Below are 20,856 nucleotides of genomic sequence, written 5' to 3'. Positions count from 1 at the left end.
TGTGAGAATAAGAATAACCTACAATCTTGCATGTTACATTTAGGATTTGTATCACTGTCATCACTTTCAAAAGAAACATCCATTTACATCACATTTTAAACCTGTTTTGCCCTATCAATGCATAGGTTGATACAAGATGACAAGACAAAACAAAACAAAAAAAAGAAATACTGGAGAGTACTATCTGCGACTCAGTCAAAAATTTAGTGCTGCTACTTAATGCAAATGCCAGTCCTTTTATAGGCATTCTTCCAAAGTCCATCTAGACATTGATTTTTGCTGCCATAAAAGTTCAACTCATTTATCCAGTCTTCTGAATGAAGAGAACCAATTTCCCATTGTATCATCTTTAACTAATTTAAAATATTGTATTATATTGATTGGTTTTTAGTGCAGAAAAGGATAACAATTTTATGTCCCAAAAATGTAAGGAAATTAGACAATTCAGAGGTACTCTTAATGCTACTTGAGACTCTAAAATAAAGGTAAATAACTCATATATACCTGAGGGAACAACTAACACCTCTATTGCTCAAAAATCAAATGACAAAGTTTATGCTGCACCTACAATGAGTCATGCCAAAGGCAAAATGGAAAAACCAACCAAAAACCCAACAAATCGCCAGAAATCACATTATTCATATATAGATGTATCTCTATTTATGTCATGACAAAATTTTGTCTCCCAAATCTGAAATTATTTTAAAAACCTGAGGCATCAGTTTGCTTTTATTGTTTGATCACATTTTACATTATTTAACTATTTTGAAAGCTAACCACATTAACTGAAAAATCTAATCTTTTCCCTGAATTCTCAAAATGGTAAAAAAATAAAAAATAGGGGAACAATGATAGATAATCACAATTATTTTACTTTACAAAAGTTAAAATTTATTCAGGGTTAAAAGCTGTAGTCACTACTTCCTACTATACAGCTGTGAATTATCCCCTTTTTAAAAAGGAGACCAATCTGTGTGCTACATCCATCAAAGGCATGAATCTTTTCTAACCAAAATTCAGTTGAGAAAGGGATGCTGCAAACAACTTCAGATATCCAGCTTTCATTAATGTTAATAAAGGAATGAGAGCCCCATAGCAATAATTTGGAGGCTCTAAGCCTGAATGAAATATAATGTTGTTCTGGTCATTAAGAAGTGTACTGCCTGGATCCCTCAGTCATTTTAATTTTATTTTTTTTTCCCTTCCACCATCTCCATATTTTCTACTAGTAGAAGTTAAGCAGTTTGAATGAATTATTGTCCAAATTCCATGCTAGCAGAGAGGAATGGAAAAACTAGAATAAACTACACAATGACATTTCTTCCCTACCCCTCTTCCTATTCATTAAAAAAATTTATACCCATGAGCACACTTGTTAAGTAGCATCTTCTGCACACATTCCATAAATTGAGTTTTATGAAACACTACTTTGGTTTTGCCTGTAAGACTCCTTTTGACAACCAGTCAAGTATTAATGTTTTACCTTTTCCAATTCTGTAAGAAAAAAACACCTATGAATCTTGCATTATTTTTTTTTTCATTGTAAAATATTTCACATGGAATGGAGTGGTTTCTTCCCCCATTTCTTATCACAATATTCTCCCAGACTTACAAGTATTAGCACCTGAAGAACTAATATAGTCCTTGAATTCATCAGACCCTGATTTACTCATAGAACAGATAAATCATAGGAACTTCATGACAAAACAAATGATCAGGAACATTAAGTGCTGTTTCTTTTTTCTCACAACAGTGGAATTGCAGCAAGCAGTCCATGCTGACATAACCTGGCTAGGACATAGCAAAGTTCTTCTGCTCCACTTCCAAGTGCAGCTATTTCAGCATATGCAACTATGACCCAGTTTAAATTTAACTTAATTGCAGTTGGACAATGCTCACACTAAAAGGATGGACACTTACTGTCCTTTTATTTTCTTTTCTGAAAAGCTGCCTGTACTTGGAACCGAACACTGTGAATTATAATCCTTTCAAATACAAATGTGGGTATTAGATAATTTAATAATTTTAAAGAATGAGTACCATAACAGTAATCCATATTCAGGGAACATTTTATAGATGGAATTTTGCACAGAAAATATTTAAAACTATTATTTTATTACTGCTTTATATATAACTGAGATAAATAGAATATAAAAGGTAATAAGTACTTAACATCCTCCAGGTTAAGATCCAGAATGGAATAAACTTAAACACTACAATAGTGTTACTAGTATACTAATATTTGTGAAAGTTCTCAGTTATGAATAAAAATCATACCTTCAAGGAAATAATGTAACTTTTTCTGATGCCTCTCCTAAGTGGAATGGAAGAGATTGATTAACCTGACATTTAATTTTTGGCATGCTTCAGGGAGTTTCTGTCATATGTTCAGTAAAGTGGTTTTTTAGTGAAGACATATTTAAACTATGGTAAAATGCATAGAAAAGGATTGATACTTAATAAATGCAGCATAACTAAAGAGTGTTCATAGCTTATGATTTTTCCCCCTCCTACCCCCTCTTTTTCTTTTTTCTCCTTGAAACAAAAGACTGACTTTGGCTCAAATAGGCTTGGCCAGTTTCCTCGCCCACCACATTCCCCAGAAGGAAGCTAAATTAATTCTGTCCATAAGAAGATTAAAACCTGATGGGTGGGGCAGATGTTTTATTTTCTCAAGGGTGAAGGAAGTAGCATGAGCTTCTCTGATAAGTCTGAAGATAATGGTGATGGGAAGGAATATAAGAGACATACTGAATCTGTGGTTTTGTTGTGCAGTACAATAACACAAATACGCAAGCTACCTGTATTAAATATTTAGCTCACCTTAGATGAGCCTCATTAGGCACTTTCATTATTCTGAATGGGAGCTGCAACAAACCAGCAGAGTTTTCAGAATATTTCAGCTATGAACAAGGAAGTTGATTTACTTATTAAAGCTTCACCTTTGAAATCTGAGCCAGCACTCAGGCAGTTCAGAGTCCCTTTAGATTTTAATTTCTAAGACAGCATTAAAATCCATTTAGGATTTTAACATGCATTTTAGTACTTTAATCTGAATATCACCTGCTGTTCATGTCCAGATATTTTTGGAAGCTTTTTCTTTACATTATTTTCCAGACATAATTATACAAGTGAAAGCTACTATAAAAATTATTGTTTGCTACAGCACACAACATCACCCTAAAACAAAATGGCTTTTATAGATCCATATGAGGTAGCTGCACATGTTCTGTATGTTATAATATACTCTACGTATTATTAGCTGCGAAATATTTGTCTTAAGGCATTATAAAGGCCTCTCTACCTACAAGTCTTTTGTTTTAGTTAGCAATCATGATAAAACACAACTGATCAGGCACGTTATCTGCTTTAATGATGACTGTATTCCATTTTTATTTTAGTTATATGTAAATCTGTTTGCCTGACTTACACCAACTGCTCCAAAGGTAACTGGGAAGTAGGGCTGCATAATGCACCCTCAAGTCTCCTCTGCTAAAGCAAAAGCATAGCTGTTTTTTTCCCCACCGCAGGAAATACAGATCTTCTCAGTCAACTTTAGTAACATTCCCTCCCTTCTCCCACAGTATGGTTTGAAACTACTTCCCAATATCAATAAAACCCAGATAAAAGTTATTGCTTTTGTCAACTTCTATGAAAATTGCTGGCCAGGGAAATTAAACCCTCGATTACTGCTCCCAGGGAGCGAAAGGCAGGCAGTGCTTTCTCTGTGTCTCCTCAAAACGGCAGCACCAAGCCACTAAAAATCACATATCTGTAATTCAGTAGCTGCACTTCTCTCCAGGTGAAGGGAGGGCATGAGGAGACACCCACCTCACTTGGAGGAAGAGAGGCAATTAAAGAGACAAAACCCATAATTTATATGAAGAAAACTAGATTTTTTTAAACAATATTCTAAATTTAAAGTACTATGAATTTACAGCCAATAGACTGACAATTAACTACAAGCAAACTTATCACATCACTATGTCACTCTGCTTAGTCACACCAAGTTTTCCTTCACACTTGAACTGAATTTTAAAAGCATATATGTTGCTCACGCACAAAAGCCACATATATATCTTTATGGAGAGACAGAAAGGAAGAGATTTAAACTCCAAAATTACATTCTAAATTTCTTAAAGCAACAAATCAGCTGAATAGTTGGACTTCCTAAACCTTAATGTGCCAAATGCAATGGAACTGTAAGATGAAATAAAAACATGCTTTGTTAATGTTCATGTTGTAGAATGTCTAACCAACACTTTTATAGGTGTGAGAAACAAGCTAGTGGGAATTGCCTTTCACAAAGTATTATGTGAATTGATATTATAATATTAAGATAATAATATATGTTATAAAGTGGTTAATGTTGTTACAATAGCCTAGTTGTGAAATTGGATTTCACAAGGATAATATGTTATCATGTGTTGTAATGTGGGTTTATGAGTTTGTCTGGGATAGACTGTTGCTAGCCACATTTTTGAGACATGACCTCAAAAGGAGCAAAACTTCATCCAATAACCCTGATGACCACAGTGACAAAACTATGTTGGCACTGAAAAGAGTGACATGGGGCAAGACACTGTAAAACCAAAAATAAATATGCATAAAGGTGATGCAGTATCAGGGGTATAAAAGGCAAAACCCACCATTTTGTGCATGAGCCTCTGGCATTTCGTCATGCTCGCAGCACAGTCCCTTTTGCTTTGCTGATTCTGTTTTGTTCTCAATAAAACTTCTATAACTCATTCCCACTTGGGGTCTGGGTTGTTTATAAAAATAGGCCAGCTAATTAAATGATGTATTTGTAAAAAACACAGTTATTCTCAAAGTTATTTATAAATTTCTTTCAATTTACCAACTCCCTTAGATAAATTTGACATTTTAAGTACATTGGACAAATCTTCATCATTTTAAATAGTGAAATACTACAGATGCATAGATCCAAGATTAGCCTTTTACATTTTTAAAGAAAATAAAAATGTGTGTCTTTCAAAGAAATTTGCATTCAGGCTACACATTTATTGATTCACAAAGGTAAGGAACCAGATTTGTTTTTACCAGATCACCTTCTTCAATGTTAAAAGTTCCATTTGCATGAGGGTCATGTTACTTAGAAAAATACCAAACCAAAAATCTCCAGAAAATCCCGTAAGGCTTTTGGGAACAAAGAAAGTGATGAATGAGAATTAAACCAGCCAGTGCACCATTCAGTACCTGCCTACTTGCACTTGCATAAACACTCATCTCCCTATCAACTCAGATGAGTGAGTTTGAGATGAATAAAGAGCCACGACCCACCCCTGCAGCAGCAGTGATGCAAGTGGTGTCTGCAATAGCATATTGCTCAGTGTAAACACAAATCCAGCTCCAGATGGTGGTTCAGCAGCTCAAAGTCACAGGTATACTCCAGAAGGAATGATCAGTACTGCCCAAATTCCAGGAGAGTGAGCTGTAACTAATGCAGGGTTCATTATATGGCCTTTATAATCATTTACTTAAGAAGAAAGCCTGCACTGAACAGACTGTTATCCAGAAACACCTGGAGCAAACGTGAGTAAATCAGGACTTTGCCTACAGATATCTTAAAAGTGAGGATGCTGATTCAACAGCAACAGTGTGACTGCATAAGACAGAGGCAGATTAACACCTGGATTTAGATGGAACACTAAAATCTCACATATTTTGAGACCTAAATATATCATTCTTAATCAATTACCTTCTTAAATGGTGTGAGAAAGAAATTCCAAAAAAGCTTAAAAATATGTACTATTTTGCTACTGTAACTGGATCTTCTCATTAGTTATGTTGCACTACCTGGAAATAATGCCCAATGACATCACTTATAATCCATCCCTCAAAAGACTAAAAACCAGGGCTCTTGCCTCAGCATTTAATCAATTTCATCATCTGCCTCTAAAGCTTTACCTCAATTCTGAGCTCTGCAGGTTTAATGTGCTTTGAAAAGACTACCTTTTATTGTACATATTCTGACTGAAGAACTGAAGAACACCTGCCCATGCCACACTACTGTAATAACTGTGCACCTACAAACAAAACCTGCCACATTGATATACCCTCTGGTATCACACACTTCCAGCCACATACTGAAAGAATTCAATAGAAGGGGGGAAAAAACGCTCAACTAAACAACAAAATAAATGCACAACTGCAAGAAAAAAGGAAAGGAAGCAGACCTTTAAAAGAACAACACCAGAACAAGGTCCACAAATTGAAACAACAGTCCTTATGTGGGTTCAAACAAGGCAACAAAAAGGACTAAGCACAGAATGTATAAAAAAAGTTATAAACAAATCATAAAGGAGAGCGTGCTCTGGCTTAACTCAAGTAGTAGTAAGTAGCATGAGTAAGATGTACATAAGCCTGGGCTCTGAGGCAGTTCCTATGGATATTGCTAAAGTAACAAGCTATCCTACTTCCCAAGCTCAGAAGAAGGTACGACTATGGTACTAAGTCAGGTATAAGCAAGTACTCCAAGCACAAAAAGCAGAAAATCTGTTTCCACAAAAAATTAATTCTGCCTTACTCTATTACAAGCAAACAGCTAAGCAGTAAAGTGTCAAAGGGCCTAATGACAACTGTGGAAATGATTTTCTGAGCCTGAGAGAGTTTTCAGCATGTCAGTGGCTGATCTGTTTCCCAAGGAAAAGTCTTTTGAGAAACTTTTCTCTCTCAAGGACTGTTTTGTAAATAGGGTTTTGGTTCCCAAAACAGTGATGCATAGATGTTCTTAATGTGTTTTTCTCTTATTCCACCAATCGGACAAGAGAGGTACTGCTCCTTTTACCAATCATGTTAACCTGTATTGGAATACTTTACAAAAGGGGCTGAAAACCCCAAAATAAAGGCTTCTGCCTCCTTGGGACAAAAACCTCGGCTGTTGTGATTGAACCCATGCTTCTATTTCGTGTCCTCTAGTGACAGACAATGGTATAATCTCAAAAACTGACCTGAGAAGAAAATCTTGATTCAGTTCTCTCACATCAGCTACATGAATTTCTTAGATGATCATTAAATTCTTTAATTGTAATTTTGACTTAATTACTGTATCATGAATTGCAAAGTGTGCTAGAAGCCTTCTAAACTTTGTTAAAACGTGAATTCTGAGACAAGAGGATGGCTACCCATAACCTGCAGGGAGAAAAAGGTATGTTAAAGTGCATTCTTTTTTGATCCTCCATCTGACACATGCTCATTTCTACTGGGTCTGCAAGAACTTTACACCACCTTCAGCAGCTATGAATAAATTACAACCCTACATAACAGCAGAGTTGTTCTTTCCCCAGAAGAGTCAGGTGAAGATGCAGCTATCAGATATTCATTAGATGTTTGGAGATAATTTGTAGAGGGAAAGGTGTTGACCCAGTTGTTTAAAATAAGCTTGTGCAGTGCATGATGTCTGATTGTTCAGAACTATTAGGATAAAGTATAAAAATCTGTAGCTCAGGTTAAGCTAGTATCACTGAGCAGCACCCTATAAAACTTTGAATACACACAAACCCAAAGACCTGTGAAATACAAATGAATCTAAGCGGAATCCTATACAGGACTCAAGTAAAGGTGGACATCTAACTCAAAGAACACAAAACGTCCTGCACAGTTTTATTTGGGGCTATGCTTCCAAATGAGAGTGACTCCTAAAACATTCATAAAGGATCCCAGTCCTAGTGCACAGCAGATGAGTTTCTCAGGTGATACCCCTAGGGCTGGCAAATACACTCCTGTCATGCAGCTTTGGATCAAGACAGGTCTAGGAGGTCATCTCAGAACTCATACTAAGCATGTCTGAAGCTCTCAAGCATTTTTAAGTAAAGCTTCCTGGATCTCTAAAGCTCTAATTGAATGTATACTCGGAAATGCTTTGGGTTCTCATGTTTGGCACTCCTCCATTCAAACCACTCAAGGATCTGCCAGATATGCCACAAACACACTCAGTACTGACACGGTTGAGTTTTACACAAGGTGATAACTCCAGGCACACTCACTCAAGGACAAAGCTGCACAGCTCCAGGTCTTGCTCCCTCTTGTTCAGCAGCACACTGGTGTCACACAGCAATGCCTAACTCCCTGAGGCATGACTGATTATACAACATCCCTGTCTTTACTTGAATTTGCAGTTTTTAGCCTCAACACAAAACCTATTACATGGAACAAAACAGGCAGTTCTATTGTGTAATGCAGTACAACAGTCAGATATCTTGGCACAAATGTACAAGATTTACACTCCCAAAGAAAACGAGTGCACCATTGTTCAACCTAACATTTTCTTGAAAGCAGCATTTGTATGTGATTTTTCTTGGTCTGTATCAGCTTCACTATTTACACTAAAACTCTTTAAGGAAAGCAGTTTAATATTTGAAATACAACTGAGGCAATGCAATGCCAACCACTGAAACTGTCGTGTGGGCCTTAAATATAAAATACAGTAATAGCTCTTAGGAAACTTGCATTTTATCCACTTCATTAAAGTAATACAGATATACAAAGTCTTCTTCTCAGCTACTCCAGAGGAGTGTAAGGTTGCTGGCAGACTATTCTGAAGAAATATCAATTTCTCCAGCTAAAGGATTTTTTGATTTCATGGTCATGTCCTGGCCCTTAACGCTAATGGACCAAGGACCTCATGAGTATGTCTGAATTAGTTATAGAGAAGTATGCTTACGGTGAAAAATAATTTGCAATCCCAGTAGAAACAATTATCTACCTCAAGTATCATCTATGGAAAAAACATCTGCCCTCTGTGCAAATCTACGTAACTTTATGATTCTATATTATTACAGTTTTCCTCACCTCCTCTTGCTGGTTAAAAACTGAACAGGATGCACAGAGAGAATTCACAGTATGCTGCTCAGCCTGCAGACAGGAGTGGGGGTGTAGGCAGGCTGGTGTTGTACTCACACTGGGAATAATGACCACCTTATGCACAGGCTGCACAAAAATTATAAGGCACTTCAGAGCCTGTTTCTAACATTTCAAAGAGTCCATTGTTTTGCTGACTTCTCCCTCAATCCCATTGTTCAACACTTTAATGAGATTAGGACATGACACAGAAAAATGCTGATGTGGATATAAGTAGGTATCTCTCTTCCATCTCTCATACTAAAGATGTATTATGTTTTATTTCTTTTTTAAAGTACTATTTATCTGACCACTGAGAGACAACATCCAACTCCACGATATGCTTCAAAACAGTCATTTTGAATTTTGGCAATGAATCACAAATGCCTCACAATCAATTGTGATTGATTGATACATAGGATCCCGTAGATTTACCTACTCACACAGAAGCATATCAATTTTCTGAAGTCTTTCATATAAAATACATGCACACACCATGTTAATTTTTTCTGCCCCAAATGCTCCCTCTCCAATGGCTCAGTCTGTAAAGTGCCATAATTTAGTAATCCTGTTTGTTTATACTACACACTATTCCTTTGAAAATACACCAGAGGTGGTGAAACAACCTCTCAGTTAAAAAAAAAATAAAAATTACAGAGATTCTACCCAGCTCAAAAGATTTTGAGGGCAATAACAGTAACATCCCTTGATTAATTAATTCCCCAAACCTGATACTGACTGAAAAATGGTGTTGACCTTAGGGGTGCTGAACCAGTCTCCAGTTCTGAAATTAGACCTGCTTGTACTCTGGTTTATATAGGGACTCCTTTTTAATTACTTGGCTTCTGTTAGGATTATGAAATGTACTTGTTGTAACTGAAACGTAATGAATTTTCTTTAATTATTGATATACTCATATGTTTACTCAGGGCACTTTTACCCAGAGATTGCTGTAAAGCCTGGCAGTGTACAATGGTAAGAGAGATGTTACTTTTGTCAGTTCGGAGGAAAAATATCACTCAACTCAGAAGCACTGAAAATTTACACAGAATTTCTTACTTACAAAGTTTGAATACACCACAGAAAATTGCATTTGAATTTGTTATAAGTGCCTCCAGTGAAGTCCACAATAACTACACCAATCATCCAGATATAGCTCCAGACACTCTGGGAAGGCCATCAGCTCAATCCTAGAAGAGCTCTTGCACCTACCTGTTTACTGAATAGGAAAAGAAAGAAATGCCAACAGTAGTTCTGGCTGCTTATGTGTGTAGATGATCCATAACACATTCCATTACTAGCAGCAAAAACCAAAGACAAAGGAAGAAGCTCCCAAGCTTCAGCAGCCCTGAATGCTAAAAGAAACCCCAAGTGGAAAACATGAGAGCTTTCCAGCAATTAGGAAAGACAAAAAAATAATTTCTACAAGGGCCTACTGCAGTGCTATGCAGTTCTTGTTCACTTGAACACAAGTTTCCAGCACCCTGAATCATAGCTCCTGATTGGCCAAGGGCACTCAGAACTTGGGGGAAATGAACCTACAGAACTCCACAGCCTTTCATGCTGTTTCCTTCTTTTGTATTAAAGCCATGAGAACTCCAGGATAAAAGCACAAAGATGAATAAAACAAGCATCACCACTACTATTACTGCAATGGATAAACAAGTGTTTGCAAGTGCACACAGTCAATACAAAGCATGCCCTCAGCTTGGAAGAGTTTAGCTTGGAAGTTGCCCACAGACAGCTTTATCAGGTGCTCACAGAACAAGCAACTTCTTCCTATCCTACCCTGGGTGCAGGTAACTGATCTGATCTTTACATCTTGAGCTACACTAACAGTTATATGATTCACATAGCCTAGTTACAGAAATGAATAGTCCAAAATTCAATTTCATTGTAAGTAAAAGGTAAGACCCACCTTCTAGGCTTCCACCAGATGACACTGGCCTCCAAGTTAACATTACACTTTAGAAAAGCAGGAGACTAAAGCCACAAACACATCAAATTTACACAACAAAAAACGTTGAGAGTATCAGCTTGAGATTCTCTCTCACCATTACTTCACACCCTGTGTGATACAGAAATACAAACATACTTCTCAACAAAGATTGATCCACCTCAAACACCAAACTTTCCTAGGTAAAAGAACAGAAGTTGTTCTGCTACACAGGGGATTATGCTGGGAAATGAAGCCTGCAGGGAGACCTGCAGGTTTTGAAAAGTCATGCTGAACGGTTTGCTACATGAACTGCTGGGGAACCAGACAGCAAGAGCTACGATAACTAGCTTACTTAATAATTTTCCAAAACACCATCAAGCCAGGCAAATAGAATGTACCACAGGTATTAAAAAAAGGGAAAAAAAATTAAAAATCTTTCTGGGGAAAATGCCTATAAACAATTCCAGGTCCAGAATAATGAGATCATGCCTTCACAATAAAAATTCAATAAATAAGTAAGTTTTTCCTAAGAGATAGGGTGGCAATCAAGCAAAAACCCTGTTACAGGGAAGAACTGCCAGCAGCACAAGTTATTTTAGCTGACATTACTTCAGAAAAAGCCCACCATTCACCATCTGCTCTGGCACAAATTCTGAATGCTAAGAAAGTTTCCAACATCGCTGATGAAAAGAAAGCAGTCAAGATGAAGTTTTTGTTTTGCTGTTAAAAAGAACAAGCATCTAGGACAGCTCACATTTCAGCAAGAATATACACAAAACTGACGTTATGCACATTTCATAAAAATCATTACAGAGAATTACAATAAGGCAGAGTGCAAGTGTAAGGAATATAACACAAAACAAGAAATTTTTTACAAATTTTGTATGAGAAACAGTTGTGCAACTCCAAACAGTGGATCACTTTACACTGGAGGTAACAACTGTAAGTTTTAAGGGAATCTGACCACACTCCAGAAATACATTAATGAAAGCAAACACCAGAGAAAAAAATGGAGCAGCCATCCAAGGAGAACAATGGCATAAAAAAAAGAAGCTTTCAAATGTGAGCATCCATCTGGAAATCAGAGGTCTGAAGTTTGAATAGTGTGTCTAACCAGGAGCTACCTAGCACTCTAATTCCTTTGAAATGTTTAATGAGTTCCTACAGGGATTAAACCAATACTATGAGGACAGCAGATGAGCTCATGCAGGCAGAATGAATTCCAATGCTATGCTCCATATTCCTATGATTTAGCCAATGAGTATAATATACTTTCACATTAAACACCTAGGGGAAGCAATTACTTTCCCATTTCCTCCCTAATTTTGTGTAGCATAAAAAAGCCCTAATAAACTACAAGAAACCTCGAGTAAAAGCAAAATATGAAACTTGCCAAGTTGCAGGAGATTAACTATTCTCCACAAAAATACAATCTAATATTAAGGGTTAGAATTCTGTGGTTCATCACTATGACAAAGTTTAGACAAAAAAAGATTAACGTAATTAACCGATTATTTCTCCCCCACCTGAAACACAAAGCTAGGATGTCACTTTAATTTATGAATGAGCTAAATATTGAGGGCACCTCTTTAATAGTGTGGAAATAAGGCTCCAAAAATGCCTCATCAGTTCTTTCTTAGACAAAGGCTAAGTGACAGATGGAGTTTTAATATTTCTTATGATACCAGATGATGCTTTATGTGCAGTCATGCACTCTTAAACAGTTATTTAAAAAAATTCTGGTTTATGTTAAAAAAAGGTTTACTTGTAACTTAATATATATTATATTTTCTTCCTAAATGGAAGAAACCAACAAGGACAGTTTAATAACCTCAAAACTCTTAAAAAAACCCCAACCTTTTATGACCTTAAAAAAACCATATAATTTTTAGAGTTACTGTACATCCCTTCACTTTTACAGATTTTACACTGATTAAGCTTAAAACATTTCAACATTTCTGCTTTAGTATAATCTTGCTTTTTTTTATTTCTCCTGTCTTTTTTCTCCACACAGAGCAATTTAAACAGAACCTATTTATTAATCCATTTCTAATCACTACCTCATGAAGCAGATACGCTATCTCATAGAAACCTGGGTTTGGTGTAACAACACTTTGGCTCCTCATAAAGCAGCCCAAAATGCAAAGTTTGAGAACAAATCTTCAGACATAATAGGTTATCTTTTTTCTTCATCCTATCAATTTCTGAATTCATCTAGAAATTACACTACTTACTGCTAAATAGATTCTTTCCTTAAATATTCCCTTCCATTTTTATTTTTTTTACACTATCCTAAGTCAAGAGGAGTTAAAAATGAAAGATTTGGGAAAGGACTTTTATTTAAAAAAAAACAACATTTGAATGTTTTTCAGAAATTTCTACTTAAGATCCTATTTTATGTTCAAATGAGAAGTGCAAGCTTGAAGTAGTCCGTGGTTTTAGGACAGTGTTTAGTGCTGTCTGTTCATCACATTTACATAGGTATGCAGCTGGCAAAAACCTTAATGAGAGAACTACAGCAGTTTTGTAGCATCTGTTATACTTACCAGCAGATCAAAACAGCATTTATTTGAGAGCATTCAACTCACTTCCACAAAAGCAGACAAACATTGGCCAATGCAAGAAAAGGGAATCTGTTTGAGGGTCTCTCTCATCTGTGAATGGTTCAATTCCAGCTGACAGCATTGTACAGCCATACAACAGAAGTCCATCTCACCAGGCTAAAGCTTTAACAGTAATGCTGAGGTCAAGCCCTTCCACCACCAAAAAATTTTGTTTTATTAAATGCTGAACGGGAAACAGAGCAATACTCCAAAACTCGGGTTTACTACTTCAGTTTTCTGAGTATAGTTTTATCAGTTATGATTATGATCACTTATGGCCTTTCCAGATACACCTATGGTCAGTAAAAACTTGGGTATGTTAAGTATAACAGAAAAAAGCTGCATGTCAAGAAGCCTTCCCGGCACACCTTTTTACTGCAAACAAATCCCTGGGGCACAGACCTCTAGAACAATCAGATCAAACAAAACACATTTTGTATTTACATAGACAAGAACGTTCACCGATTGTTACCTAGCCTATGTAACCTTCTGGAGCCTAAGTCAGGAAGACAAGATATCTCTATCTCTAAACATATATTGCATGTATGTTTACAATCATGTCTATAAAACATATTTAAGCAAAACTTTCCACTCACCGTCACAGACTTCAGAGTCATCCCATGGTAAGTGCCCATGGTATCAATCTTAAAGCCTTCCGTTTCTGCAAAGAAAAAGAAGCCTTCTGTAAATCCTTGTGAATGTAGCAGTGTCATGTCTAAATGGACAACACTGGAGATTTCTCTAGTTATTTTGTGAAAGAACACATCTTGCTGCTGCTGGTAGGTTCTGTTCTCAGTACAAAACTTGGGTAGCCACTAGGAAATCTGCTTTCTTTAGACAGAGGTCAGTTTGATTTTGCTGCTTTCTGTAACCAGAGCAAGCTTTTCCTGCTTATTATGGAAGCTTATTCCTTCTGAATAATTGAAAGCACTTTAGAGAAAGGCTATAAACCTAAATCTTTGTGAGATTATATTAAAACTTGCATGCGGTCTCAGAAATTCTCACTACAAGACTGAGGAGCCCCATTCATATTCCCAGAATATGTTATAATGCAACATATTCAACTTGTATTAATGACAAAATATACCTAAAAAAACAATTTACATGACAACTATAAAAGTGTGGTCATTATGTGAGATGTTACATAGAGATTCGTGTCATTATGGAAACACACCATGGGATCAGTATAAACATCCTGAGAGACTAAACATAATAACTAGAACTGAATAAACAACTTTAATGCTTCAAAAACATAACCTATCACCAGCTTGGTTTTTTTCTTCTTCAGTCACTGCATGTACTATGGTCACAGTTTCTCATTTCTGTGGCCCAAAGACTGGTAAAAGAACCATAAACATTTCCAGTGTGGTTCATCACTAGTTACCTTTCTAGCATCCCCATGCGTTGCACTGCGCTTCTTGTTAATGGTATGTTCTGTTATTGCCCAAGTTGATGGTTTGGTCCAAATTACCCTCCCACCCCACATTGTCAGTCTATCCTGAGTCCCCTGTCAGGGGGGGTACCTTAAACCCACCACATGACTGGAATTCCTCTTCAAAAATCCCCTAAATTTCAACATTTGATTAGTCCATGTGACCCAATTCCCCCCCCACTTCCCTCATTGGACAATGATTTTATGAACCCCACCTTACACCCCTCCCCAGGATATCTCCAATTAGCTGATGCTTTGTACCCTCCCTTTGAACCACCTCCATATTTCAGCTGTTGCACACTCACATTTTCTGTCTTTTGCCCCCAAGATTCCCCAGAGCAATAAATCCTCTATTATCCCATGCAAAAGACCTCACTCTCATCCTTGCCTCCTCAGAGCCCAGACTGACAGCCAAAAAGCTCTAGAGTAAGTGCTCTAGTGGCACCTTGGGTCATCCTGCTCCTGGGGTGTGACCCACTCCTGGCATGGGCCAAAGTGATAGAGCCAGATAAGCTCCAGCCCATGCATTAGCTGGCGCCCAATGTGGGGCCCAGTGAATGGACCCAACAGACAAACTGTGGATTTTATCCAAGAAGTTCTGGCCATCAGTTGCCTCCAATTGCAGCAGATCAGTTTTTCTCTGGTGGCTCTTGGTGGGAGGAAGCGATAACCCTCTAGCATCCAGGGGACCACTTCCCTGAGGAGGACTTCCCTGTGACCCCTGTCCAGTAGGCCAAAGGAAGGTGAGCATACCCCAAGTTAGGCTGAGGGTGCTCACAAGTTGTGGGAAGGGTTCATTTCCTCCCAGGGGTGGTGGACGGGGGCCACTATTCTACAGGCCACAATAGTTGGCAGCAGAAACCACCCTGTCCCTGAGACTGGCCCTGGAACTCTTATCTTTAATTTGTTGTTTCTTTTGCTGCAGGGGAGGTTGGATTTTTGCTGCACCAGCACAGCTTAAAATCAAGGAAATTGAGTGCAAAATTGTCAGCACAGCAGAGAGGGATTTATTTTCAAATTGTGGGTACCCTGGAGGGTGGGAAAAAAAGTATTCAAAGGAGTTCTTAAAGCAGTTTGTTCAATGGCTTTTCCTCCACTTTCCAAGGGTATCCCCAGAGGAAATACCAACCATCCCCTTCTGGGATGTAGTTGAGAGCTAACTGACAGCCTTGACAAATAAAGAGGATGTCTTGGTTGCTAAATTGTTTTCATTGTTTCTGCTAATTCAGTCAGTGATAGTTGAGGAAAGTGGAGGAAAGCGCTCAAACTAACGCCCCCAGCTCCCCCATCCCCTGATCCAAAATCCTTGTCCCCTGAACCAGGAAGTCTGTGCCAGGCAAACTGCAATGAAGTACAGGAGAGCCACCAACTCCTAGGCTTCCCACAGCATTCTTGGGACCATTGCCTTGAGAGCAATGGCCATGCTATCAGGGACCCTTTCCTAAACCCCTCTTTCCCAGTTGTTAATCCTCCAGCTCAAGTTAATGCCCCTCACATTAAAATCATTAAATCACATTAAAATCACATCTAAAGGAGACTCACAAGTTTTCCCTGAGTCCTCCCTTGCCCCACAGAATGACCCTCAAGAGACACAAGATGTTGAAAGCCACATGGCTCGGCCCCCACCTTGTGCTTCTTTTTCCCACAATTCTTTCACCCTGTTCCTTCCAACCTCTTCCTATCCCCTGACCCCACCCCTACTCATGCCCCTCCTTCTCCTCCCCTCTCCCCAAACTCCACCCCTTCCCCAGGTAATCCCCCTTCCTTTCCACCAGCTATGCCTCCCATGCCATGACATCATGTGTTCCCATTATGTCACCTGTGGATAGCAACTCCCATTCCAATTGCTGTCCCACCCCTGTTCCCTCCTCCTTCTCTGGCACCTCTCATCCTCTTCCAGCTTCAGGTTCCCACGATGGGAACTGGAAGCCAAGAGCCCAAAAAACAGAACCCAGAACAGGAGACCAACCCCTTCGCTGCACCTGTTACCTATACCCAAACAAGAGGAACCCCTAACTGGCAACCTTTTGATTATCAGCATAAAAAGGAGCTTTGCATGGCTCAGAAGGAGTTTGAGAGAAAAAGTGAGTATTTTAAAGGCCACCTTTTCCTCAAACACTCTAGTTCCTGACGATATCAGGGATTTGTTTGCATGTCTTCTAACCCAAACAGAACATCTGTTGTGGGAGAGGACATGGAAGAGATTATTATGGGAGCTCCTTCTTGAGCTCTTGCAAAACCCTGACTGTGCCATTGATGCAGATAACAACATCTCAATGGACCACTTAAGTGGTGAAGGGGATTGGTCACAAACTAGAATACAGGCTGGAAAAATACCACAACTTGCGTTAGAACAGGTACAGAGCTGCAGAGAAGGCCTTTATCCTTGTGCCCACAAAAGAACCTAAGCAAAATTATGTGAATATTAGACAGTCTCCCTTTGAGGCTTTTACAGATTTTGTCAAAAGGCTCCAAATAGAGGTGGAGAGACAGGTTGAGAGTCAGCCATTACAGGAACAGATAATAATGGAGGTGGCCCAAGCAAATGCTAATGACATCTGCAAGATCATCCTACGCCTGCCCTTTGAACTGCCTCCAACCCTTGAGTTGATCATTGAAGCCTGCACCAAGAGAGCCACCATCCCAGAGCCTTGAGGAAAAAGAGACAGAGTGGAGAGAACAGCTGTTGCTGCTACTCCAAAAACACACCAACAGCCTTTTCAGTGTTTTAACTGTGGGCAGGAGGGACACATAGCACAGTTTGCTCAAAGAGGCAGCTTCTGCAAAATAAACCAATAAGTTCTCAGAGGGAGATGGGGACAACCACTTCCAAAAAAATAGACAGGAAGTGCAGGCCTGCTTCGTGTGGAGACAAAAATGAAGCATGTCAGAGTGGGGACCCAGAGAAGGTTTGGAAGCCACAAGCTCCCTTTAAGCTAGTTGTTACACAAAACAGATTCTTTAATACAGACAACTGGCAGGTCGTGTCAGTTGACCCATTTGACAAGGACTTATTTGCCAGACTGGACTGTAAGTATGTCATTATTGGGGACACCAAGCACACACCCTAAGAGATTGAAATCTCTCTGGCAATCATAACATTACAGCCGGAGGCACTCGTTCTCATGGTGCGTTGTGTCCACCCACCCTTCTTTATGCCACAGGGCCAAATCATCGCCCAGGCTATTCTGATGCCAAATGAATTGCCAATGGATGATTCTTCACCTGGTGTCTACTGGACAGAAGTCATTGGAGAAGACAAGCCTTGGATAGGGTGTGGACTCCAGCAAGGTGAAGATTACCTTCACCTCGATGCAGTGTTAGACACAGGGGCAGATGTGACTATCATCCCCACCACCAAACGGCCATCACACTGGGAATTTCAACCCATGATAGGTAAAGTACAGGGCATTAGGGGTACCCAAATAGCCAAACAATCTAAAAGTGTCATCCAAATTGAAGGGCCGGATGGGCAATTGGCCAGTTTACACCAATTCATTTTAGATTATAAGGTTGCCTTGTGGGGCACAGATGCCATGTCCCAGTGGGGAGTGAAAACTCAAATCCCAAAAACCCCTCAGGATTTTTCATAGCAGCCGCTGATGAGCACCATGCCCAGAAGCTGAACTGGAAAACAGAACACCCAGTATGGGTAGATCAGTGGCTGCTGAATAAACAAAAATTGAAGTCACTCAATGAACTTGCAGAAGAACAGTAAGCAAAAGGCAACATTCTGCCAAACACCAGCCCTTGGAATTCCCCAGTCTTTGTTACCAGGAAGCCAGGAAAGGACAAGTGGTGACTCCTCCACAACCTCAGAGAAATTAACAAAGTCATTGAAGACATGGGGTCTCTTCAACCAGGAATACCCTTCCCGGCAATGCTCCCCCAAAACTGGAATTTTGCAGTTATTGATATAAAAGACTGTTTCTTCCAGATTCCCCTTGACCCTGCTGATGCCTCACCGTTTGCCTTCTCAGGTCCCTCCATCAATCAAGAAGCACCAATGAAGCTCTACCATTGGCGAACCTTGCTGCAATGCATGAAAAACAGTCCCAGTATTCACCAGTGATACATTGCTTCATTATTGTCCCCAGTGCATGCCAAAACAAGAGAAACCATCAAACTTCACTGTATGGATGATGTGCTTGTGTGTGCCCCAAATGACAATATACTACAGCAGGTGCTTGATCTAGTTGTCAATGTTTTGATTGCTGCAGGATTCAAATTCCAAAAGGATAAAGTTCAACGGATGGCCCCTTGGAGGTATCTGGAGCTCCAAATTAGCAAGAGGACCATTACTCCTCAAATACTGACTATCAGAAACAACACAAAAACCTGAGCCGATCTCCACCAGCTGTGTGGGTCCTTAAATTGTGTCTGACCCTGGCTGGGCTTAACAACAGAAGACCTAGCCCACCTTTTCAATTTATTGAAAGGGAGAGAGGAGCTGAGTTCTCCCAGGGTCCTAACCCAAAAGGCCAAGCTAGGTCTGGAGAAAGCTCAAGAGGTGATGGCAACACAACAAGCTCATCACTGCCTGCCAGACTTGCCGTTTATTTTTTTGGGAAGACTGCCACACCTCCATGGCCTGATTTTCCAGTGGGACCAGGGCCAGAGGGATCTACTCTTGATCACAGAGTGGGTATTCTTCAGTCACCAGCAGTCCAAAAGTATCACCAGGCCACAAGAGTTAATGGCTCAACTGATCTGGAAGGCCAGGGCAAGAATGCAAGAACTGACGGGGTGTGACTTTGCATGCGTCCAGCTCCCACTTACCCTAACATCAGGTAAGCTGACAAAAGTGGTTCTGGGGCAGTTGCTTTGGGAAAATGAAACACTCCAATTTGCTCTAGATAGCTACCCAGGACAAATTTATTATAATAATAATAATAATAATAATAATAATAATAATAATAATAATAACAACAACAACAACAAATTATTTAATTTGGCATTCAGATTAGTCCCCAAAGAAAAACCAAGTTGGAGGCCACTCAATGATCTGACAGTTTTCACAGATGCATCCGAAGCATCCCACAAGTCAGTGATGACCTGGAAGGATTCTCAAACTCAGAAATGGGAGACAGATGTTAAAGAGGTTGAAGGCTCCCCTCAAATTACTGAGTTAGACACAGTCGTCAGAGCATTTGAGACGTTTTCTGAACCTTTTAATCTAGTCATCAATTCAGCTCATGTTGCAGGGGTAGTATCTAGGGCTGAGAACACTGTTTTAAGGGAGGTCTCTGATTCTAACCTCTTTAGTTTACTCTCAAAATTAATTATGTTTGCCACCGAGAGCAACCTTTCTATGTGATGCATGTGAGGTCACACACTGACCTGCCAGGTTTCATCATGGAGGGGAACAGAAGAGCACACGCCCTGGCCGCCCCAGCTGAGATGGTCAATCTGCCAGACATCTTCAGCAGGCAAAGTTGAGCCATCAACAACTCCATCAGAATGTGCCTGACCTGGTACACCAATTCCATCTAAAGCGGGACCAGGCCAAGGCCATTGTAGCTACATGTCCCAGTTGCCAAAGCTATGCAGCACCAACCTTGAGTGTCTGTGTAAATTCAAGACGCCTCAACAGCTGTGAGGTGTGGCAGATGGATGTGATTCATGTCCCGCAGTTCGGCAGGCTGAAGTATGTCCATGTTTCAGTGGATACTTTCTCCAGAGCGGTCTATGTTTCTGCCCACACAGGGGAGAAGACCACAGATGCCCAAAGACATCTAGTGCAGGCCTTCTCTGTGTTGGGGCTCCCTAAAGAGATTAAAATGGATAATGGTCCCACATATACCTCCAAGGCCCTCCAGGAGTTCCTGCAGAAATGGGGAGTAAACCTTAAAAACGGGCATCCCGTACTCCCCCACAGGTCAAGTGTCATGGAGTTACTTTACCTTTAAGAAAGTTGAGGTTTCTGGGAACTGCCTAGAGTCTTTTCTCCTGACCAGTTATAGGTCATTGCTGAGAATTGACAGCAGTTTTGGCTATTGAAAAGTGGGATCAACTTGTGAACC

General features: G+C 39.5%; 1 protein-coding gene across 3 annotated transcripts in view; it reads right to left on the bottom strand.

Annotated features, from left to right (window-relative positions):
• The window catches only part of CDC73 (cell division cycle 73), a 112,324-nt gene that overhangs the window by 61,655 nt on the left and 29,813 nt on the right, over positions 1-20,856 (bottom strand). For all 3 annotated transcript variants that reach the window (XM_015635699.3, XM_033516490.1, XM_015635698.3), the window contains exon 10: positions 13,998-14,062. In XM_015635699.3, the coding sequence (XP_015491185.1) occupies positions 13,998-14,062 (65 nt within the window). The remainder of the gene's footprint in view (positions 1-13,997; positions 14,063-20,856) is intronic.

The sequence above is a fragment of the Parus major genome, chromosome 8 (assembly GCF_001522545.3).
Source record: "Parus major isolate Abel chromosome 8, Parus_major1.1, whole genome shotgun sequence".
NCBI lineage: Eukaryota > Metazoa > Chordata > Aves > Passeriformes > Paridae > Parus > Parus major.
This window is presented reverse-complemented; position numbering and strand designations above follow the sequence as displayed.